We start from the raw sequence: 8,082 nt of genomic DNA, 5'->3' as shown, positions 1-8,082 counted from the left end.
GCGGAGGGGACAGCGTGCGGGGATCCCGGTCACAAAACGCGCTCGGGGGGCGGCTGTGTAAATCCCCACGTCCCTCCCTCCCCGGCGGGGTCCCTGGGCCGCGCTGGCTCCGCGCTGGCTCCGGGCGGGCTCGGGGCGGGCGGGGGGTGGCAGCGGCTCGTTCCTCCCTCCGGGCCCCCCCGGGCGGGCAGGTCGCGGCGGGGGGGCCGGGGAGGAGCCGGGCCGGGGGCGCCGGGGCCGGGAGGCGGCCGGCAGCCGCCCTTCCTCCGCGCCGCCGGCGGGACCCAAACTTTCGCACCGAACTTTTATCCCGGGTTTATTTTTGTTGCCGTCCGTGGGTATTTTGTTGTTGCCGCGGGGAGCTTTTTTGTTGTTGTTGTTGTTGTTGTTGCCGTTGTTTTATCATAATTTTTTTTTTCTTTCCTTTCTCGCTGCCTTCCCCCCGGCGGGAGGAGGCGGGCGGAGGGGTGGGGGGGGAGCGCTCCGCAAACCCGCCCCCCGAGCCTGCGTGTCCGGCGGAGCCGCGGGATGAGCCGGGGGCGGCGATGAGCGCGGCGGGGCCGGGGGCGGCGGCGGGGCCGGGGGCAGCGGCGGCGCCGCTCTCCCGCAAGCAGCGGCTGATGGCCGCGCTGGCGGCCGGCGAGGCGGCGGCGGCGGCGGGGGGGGGCGGCCCCGGGACCGCGCAACCCTCGGCGCCCCCGCTCTGCTGCTTCATCTGCGGCGGCGGCATCAGCCGCGGCAAAGAGCTCAAGCTTCAAGTGCGACCCCCCCGCGACCACCGGCCCTTCTTCCCCTTCCTGCAGCACCAGGAGCCGGCGCCCGGAGCCCGCGCCGTCTCGGCGGAGGGCTGCGCCCTGGTCTGCGCTGTCTGCCGCTGCTTCCTGGGCGAGCAGTGGGACTCCTTCGAGCGCAGCCGCACGCCGGTGGAGAAGCGCATGTACTGGCTCAAGCGGCCCCATCAGTGCGAGGCGGCGGCGGCGGCGGCGGCGGCGGGGGGAGCCGGGCTGCGGCGGGGGGCCACGGGCTGGGACCCCGCCGCGCCGCCGCGCCGCGCCGCCGGCCACCCGGAGGAGGAGGAGGAAGAGGAGGAGGAGGAGGAGGAAGGGCCGGCAGCCGGCTCCGAGCTCTCCGAGCTCTCCGACGCCGAGCCCCTGTCGGAGCCCGAGGGGGCGGGCGGCGCTGCGCGGGCCCCCCCGGCGGCGGGCAGCGAGCGGGGGCCCCCCTGCTGCTCCTCGGACAGCGAGATCAACATCACCAGCGAGGAGGAGGAGGAGGAGGAGGAGGAAGGCAGCGAGCGGCCCGCTTGGGCGCCGGGCACCGCCTGCTACATCTGCGGCAGCCCCCTGGCACCGGGCGCCCAGCACCGCGTCCACGTGCAGAAGCAGGAGAAGAGCTCGCCGGGACCTTTCTTCCCGTTCCTGTGGCTGCACAGCCCCCCGGCGGGCGCCCAGCCGCTGTCGCCCACCGGCAGCACCCTGGTGTGTCCCTGCTGCTTCGCCTCGCTCATGCAGCAGTGGCAGAGCTTCGAGCTGGCCAACGTGCCCGTGCTGCAGCGGCTCTACGTGGTGCCCCTGGGCGCCGGGGCCATGCCCGCCAAGGGCCGCCGCGGCGTGAAGGAGGACGGCCCGGGCATCCCGCCGCTGCCCGAGGCTTGCTACCTGTGCGGGGAGGAGTGCGGCAAGGAGGCGAGGCCGGTGGCGGCCAGGATCACCAACGGCAACGCCAAGAGCACGATGCATTTCCCCTTCCTCAGCCTCCTGCCCTGCCCGCCCGGCGCCAAGGGGCTCAACAAGCACTGGGAGGTCAGCAGCTGCCGCAAGTGCTTCGGCGTGCTGCAGGACCTGTGGGCCATGTACAGGGCCTGTCACAACGAGGAGCTCATCTCCTCCGTGCAGAGCTTCCTGGGCAGGTACCACCAGGTCTTCTCGGCCGGTGACCTCGCCGGCCACCCCGCTGTCATCAAGCCGGGTCCCACCTCCGTCTGCTACATCTGCGGGGCCGAGCTGGGGGCTGGCAAGGAGTTCCAGCTCAACGTGAACCCTCCGGGGCGCTTTGGGGAGAAGGAGCCCTTCTTCCCCTTCCTGACCGTGTACCCGCCCGCGCCGCGGGCCAGACCGGCCGACTCCACGGGGCTGGTGGCCACCTGCATCCTGTGCTACCACGACCTGCTGGGACAGTGGCTGCAGCACGAGGGCAGGAACTCCCACCACCCCAGCAGCGCCTGGTCCCGCCAGTACAAGGTGGAGACCTTCGTCTGCTTCTTCTGCCGGCAGGAGAAGAAGCGGTGCCTTGGATTAAGAGCGGTTCGGGTGGCCAGGCTCCCCGTGTTCCTCTACACGCTGCGCGTGGCCAACAGCCTGCTGGTGGACGACGGCAAGCAGCTGACCATCGGCGCCTGTGCCGAGTGCGGGGCCGTGGTGCTGGCTGGCAAGAGCGTGACCCCGCCGGAGCTGCTGGCAGCGGCGCCCCCGGCTCTGCTCCCCAAGGTAAGGCAGCTGGCCAGGCCCCCATCCCTCCTTTCCCAGCGCTTCCCACCGCTGGGATCCGGGAGGAGTCGGAGCGGTGACATAGATGGATGCTCGTGTTTTGGGGGTGGATGCTAATGGGTGGGGTGCCTTTAGCAGTGAACTTTTGGAGCTGTCAAGCTGCGAAGGAGCAGATAAAAACCCTTCCAGGAGGTGGGAAGAGCCAAGAGCTGTCCCGTTCCAGAAGTGTCGGTGTTGTTGGCAGCCTCGCGTGAGGGAGGTGGGAGCCAGGACAGAGGAAATGCCAACCCTGTCCTGCTGGCCATCAGGGGTGCTCAGAGGTGCCAGGGAGGGCTGCCTGGCCTGCCCTCCATGGAGCATCCTTGGGAAGCTGGAAGGAGCTCATGGGCTCTGTAGGAAACTTCCCAACTTCTCCCCGGTTTTACAAGGTGCCTTAATGAGGGGATTTCCTTTGGAGGAGCCCCAGTTCTTCCCACAGCTGCTGGGTGAGCACAGGGCTGGGTTCCCCCCACTTACCCTGCATTGAGGGCTCCCCAAAAGCCCTGCAACCCTGAAGGGTGTCATGGGTGTCGTGGCCCAGGTGCTGCCAGATTCCCCAGCTGCTCCTTTCTGGGGTTACACAGGTTACTTTGAGGCCATCCCCTCAAAAGCACATGGCAGAGCAAAAGTTTATTCCTCCCAAGCTTGTCTTTCTCGTGGGATGGGAAAATAACAGCTTTTCCTCCCAAATCTCCAGCTTGTGGGAGCTCTCCAGAGCCGCTGCTCTGCACCACCAAACCAGGCCCCAGGCTGGGCTCTGTCAAATGCCAACATCCCAAATCCCCGAGGTCATTTTCAAAGCCTTTCAGCTCCATCCGTAGCCAGAACCCTGCGGCTCTCCGAGGCGCTGGCATTTTCTTTAGAAATGTAAACCAGTCCTTCCCAGACAGCGCTCCTTTTCTCTCCCATCCCTCTCCCTTGGCTGCTCACAAATATAATTTCCCATTCAGCTGTGCTGGCTCCTGACCTGGGGGGACACTTGGAGAGGCACCAGGCAGGAGCTGCATCCACCTGGAGGGTGCCAGGATGGCACGGGAGGTTGGGTTGGCACCGGTGCTGGGAATCCTCTGGAAGTTGTTCCTTTTTGGGGTTTCCTCCAGCTCTGTCAGCCTGAGCTGGGTGGTCCTGGCATAATTTTGGGTGGTTTGTGGATGGATTTCCATGGTTGCTGGGTGGGTCGTGATGCCCATGTGGTGGTCATGGGTCTGGTGGCATTTCCAAGGTGCTGGTGGCCATGGAGGACTCGGGATTCAGGTGAGCAGCCGCCCGTGGTGCTGATCCAGGGTGGGTGAACTGATGAGGGGGGCATCGCCTGCATGTCCCCAGCTGGTTCTTCAGGCCTCTGCCCCCTTGGTGTCCCCAGGCCACCTCGTGGGGACATCATCAGCAGCAATTTGTTCCAGCATGGGTGGGTTCCTGTGGGGTTCCTCAGTGACCCCCCCAGTTCTCCACATTTTTCAGGCACTCCAGTCCTCGTCCTCCCTGGCCCCAGTCCCAAACTCCCAGGAGGACACAGAGTGTGCCTTCAGGAAGGGACACTGCTGAGCTCCTCCTCTTGTTCCAGGTTTGCTAATGAGCAAATTAAGGGGCTGCTGCAGGGGGTTGGTGGCAGGAGGGACAGCAGGGCTGCCTGGGGACATGGTGGCCTGGTGGGGACTCTGGCTGGCCACAAGGCCCTGGCTCATTTTCCCTCCCTGTCCCCGCATGCTTTCCAGCAGGCTGAGGCCTCGCAGATGTCAAGGTTATTTAAAACACGGCTTAATGCTTGGGCAGGGCACTTGGTTAATTTAGCTGTACCCTTGTTCAGCCATTCTTGCTGCTCAAAGTCACCCCAGATGAGCCTTTCACTCTCGTGTGACACCCAGGGCCCCGTGATGGTGGGACCAGGCTGGAGGGAACAAGCCTGAGCAGTTAAATCATTCAATTAAAATGATTTAAATTTAATAAATCATTAAATTAAAACGATTTAAAAATCGTTAAATTAAAACCCCAAAAGCCACCAGACACCCCCACATGTCCCTGTTTGGGGCTGAGGTCCCCCTTTGTGACATTGTGGAGGTGCTGATGAGGGACCCCCACATCTGGGGCTTGCCAGGAGGGAGGAGCCACTGATTTTTGGGATGGGTGCTGCCCGTGCAGCTGGTTTGGTGGTGGGGAGCAGAGGAGCAGGCAGGGCTCTGGGGAGCTGTGGTGGTGCCAGAAGCTCTCCCTGGGGCAGGAGGATCTCCTGGAGGTGAGCTCTGCACAGCCCTGCTGTGGTTGGCACGTGTGGGGCGGGTTTGGGTTGTCCCTTCCAAGAAGAAAAGGCAGTGCTGGGTGTAGAAGGGGAATCTGGCTTGGGCATCCTTTGGCTTGTCACCCTGGGTGCCCAGATGTGAAAACGGATTTTCTGTCCAGCTGTGCCCCTTACAAGGGGAAGATCAATGCACTTATTGGTGTGGGGCTCTGATTTTGGGGTGTCCAGGTGGGATTCTCCTGCTGATCAGGATAAATTCCCTGTGCATCCCCCTGGGGTGTGCATGAGCTGGTTCCTCCAGCAGCCGCTGCTGGGAGCCATGGCTTTGAATGGACCCCAAAATGCCCAGGTTTGGTCACTTCCCAGAGGTGACAGTGACCTGCTCCAGGCTGGCTGTGCCCTCTCAAGTCACCCCCAGGCTCCCCAGCCTTCTCCACAGGGATGAAGTGATGCATTCCCAGCTCAGGGCTGCTTGTCCTCAGCCTGCCTGGCATCCTCAGAGTCCTGTGCTCACCAGGAAAAGCTTCCCCTGTCCTCCAGCTCTTCCCATCTTCACCTTCCACTGCTCTCCCTGCACTTATGTACCTCTAAAAGTGACTCCTATTGAGGTTTTCTGTTTTTTTTCCCCCTTAAATGCAACTTTTTTGGAAATACTTCCGAGTATTTGGAAAGCTCTCAAATCCTACCATAACTCAGGCACAGCTGATCAGGACAACCGAGTGATCAGGCCCAGCCCAACACGGGTTCACAACCAGCAGGAATTGTCACCTGATGTCCTGTGACAAGGTGACCCACTCAGTGGCTCAGGGATCTTGTCTGTGTGGATTTTAGTAAAGGCTTTGGCAGCATTTCCCTGGAGAAATTGGCTGCTCGTGGCTTGGATGGATTGCTGTTCCTTGGGTGCAAAACTGTCTGGGTGCTGGGCCTGGAGGGTGGCAGGGAGTGGGGACGTGTCCGGGTGGTGGCTGGTCACCAGGGGTGTCCCCAGGGCTCAGCTTTGGGGCTGAGGGAGCTGGGAAGGGGCTCAACCTGGAGAAAAGGGGGATCAGGGGGCCCCTGTGGCTCTGCACAGCTCCTGCCAGGAGGGGACAGGCCCTGCTCCCAGGGAACAGGGACAGGAGCAGAGGGAGCAGCCTCAGGCTGGGCCAGGGCAGGCTCTGGGTGGTTATTCAGGAAAATTTCTCCACTGGAAGGGTCATCAGGCTCTGGCACAGCTGCCCAGGGTAATGATGGAGTCGCCGTTCCTTGAGGGATTTAAAAAAGGTGGCACTTGGGGACCTGGTCACTGGTGGCCTTGGCAGCGCTGGGGGAATGGCAGAATGGTGATCTTGGAGGGTTTTTCCATTTTCCAGCTCAAACAAATCTGTGGTTCTGTGCTCAGTGTCCTTTGGTGCTGGCATGGATCTCACTGCTGCTCCCAGCTGCTCCTCGGGCTGGTTTCTGGGAATCTCATGGAGTTTTCCGTGCCCCATTCCCACTTTTCAGAGCGCACCTGGGGCTGCTGGTGTGGGGCTGTGCCTGGCAGGGCACAGCCAGGCCCCAGGGGCTGAGTTCTCTGTATTTGCTAATTGCCAGCAGTGCTGTTGGCTCAGCTGGGGATTTGGCCCCTGCTGCCGGTTCCCAGCTCCAAAGGTCATGGCTGCATTTCCAAATCACTGCGTGGAGCTGACAGCTGTTGGTGGGCACTTTCCTTTTGGCTCTCGGAAAGGGCTTTGGGCAAAAATCAAAAGAGTTTCTTGTGTTCTCCACTAAACCTTGTCCCACTGATGCTGAGCAGCAGCCAAAGCTCCCGGATGCCAGGAAAACAAACCCAGGAGGCGGGGAGTGATGCCTGAGCACTCCTCCTGCATTGCACCAGGCCAGATTATGGGATATTTGGGTGCACTGCAGCACGAGAATCGAGAGACCTGTGTAGGAAGAGCCCCAGGCACTTCTTTGCATCTTTTACGGATTTTGAAGGAAATCAAAAACCTTCTGGCCGCTGGCAGTGTTTTGGGTGGTGGTGCCTTTCTGGCCAAGCTGGTGGCACCTCTGTGTCCCTGCCCAGGCACCATGTGTGGGCTCCAGGGGGGTGGCACGGGCTGCACTTGGCTTCTCCTCATCCCTTTAATAAGGAGCAGAGCTGGTCTAACTCACCTCAACCTTTTGGCTGCCAGCTTGGGTTGGTTTTGGTGGTTTTACCTTTGATTTGTGTGGCAATTTTTGCCATCAGGAATTCCAGCAGATTCAGAGCAGGATTTTAGCCAGCTTCTCTGGGGTAAACCTGTTCAGTTTGCAGATTCAGAGCAGAGTTTTAGCTAACTTTACTGGGATAAACCGGTTCAGTTTGCAGATTCAGAGTTTTAGCTAACTTCACTGGGATAAACCTGCCCAGTTTGCAGTGTGTGAAGTTGTTTTTAGTGAGGCCTTTCAGCAAAGCAGCTGCTCAGCCAGCGCCGACCCCGGGCTGGCATTTTCAGCTGAGATCTCAATCCCAGCATGGAGGTGGCAATATAATCATGAGATGACTTCATGTCTCGGGGCACGGCCTCCCCTGGGATCGTGTTCCCACATGGCAAACAAAGAAACAACTCGGGGAAAATGCACCCTGGGCTGTGACAGTGATTGCAGGGGTCCCAGAATGAGGGAAGGGACGAGGATCTGACCCCGTGTTTCAGAAGGCTGATTTATTATTTTATGATATATATTATATTGAAACGATACTAAAAGAATAGAAGAAAGGATTTAATCGGAAGGCTGGCTAAGAATAGAAAAGGAAAGAATGATAAAAGCTTGTGGCTAGGACAGAGTCTGAGCCAGCTGACTGTGATTGGCCATTAATTAGAAACAACCACATGAGACCAATCCCAGATGCACCTGTTGCATTCCACAGCAGCAGATAACCATTTTTTACATTTTGTTTCTGAGGCCTCTCAGCTTCTCCTAAGGAAAGGATTTTTCATAGAAGGTGTCAGTGACACTGGGCTTTCTCCTGCCACCGAGGTCAGGGCTGCCCTGCCGAGTGGGAACAGCACCTGGCTGTCCCTCCTCATCCTCACCTGACACTTTGCCTGTGTCGGTCACCCCCGGCGTTTCCATCTGGGGCTGTTTGTCCTTCATCCCCGCTGTGGGGAGCAGCACAGGGGTCTTTGCTCAGGCCAGGCTGACCTTGCTGGACCAGCTGTCCCAAATTCCAGGGCTGTGCTGCCAGCGCCGCGTTCTGCAGGCCTTGTGCTGACTCCACAGCTCACCAGCTGGCTGCTATATATTTATATTTATATTTATTTTTTTCACCCTGCCCTCCCTGCTCTCTGCTTTCTCCCTGCCTCTCCCAAAAGCAGC

At 60.5% G+C, this 8,082-nt stretch overlaps 1 protein-coding gene across 2 annotated transcripts in view; it reads left to right on the top strand.

The window, feature by feature from the left end:
* Nucleotides 1–545: 545 nt before the first annotated feature.
* The window catches only part of GSE1 (Gse1 coiled-coil protein), a 108,306-nt gene continuing 100,769 nt past the window's right edge, over nucleotides 546–8,082 (top strand). The window contains exon 1 of one of the 2 annotated variants that reach the window (XM_058034222.1): nucleotides 546–2,486. In XM_058034222.1, coding sequence (XP_057890205.1) covers nucleotides 546–2,486 — 1,941 coding nt within the window. The remainder of the gene's footprint in view (nucleotides 2,487–8,082) is intronic. The other variant, XM_058034223.1, reaches the window with a different exon arrangement.

This window comes from Melospiza georgiana, chromosome 14 (genome assembly GCF_028018845.1).
Source record: "Melospiza georgiana isolate bMelGeo1 chromosome 14, bMelGeo1.pri, whole genome shotgun sequence".
Classification (NCBI taxonomy): domain Eukaryota; kingdom Metazoa; phylum Chordata; class Aves; order Passeriformes; family Passerellidae; genus Melospiza; species Melospiza georgiana.
This window is presented reverse-complemented; position numbering and strand designations above follow the sequence as displayed.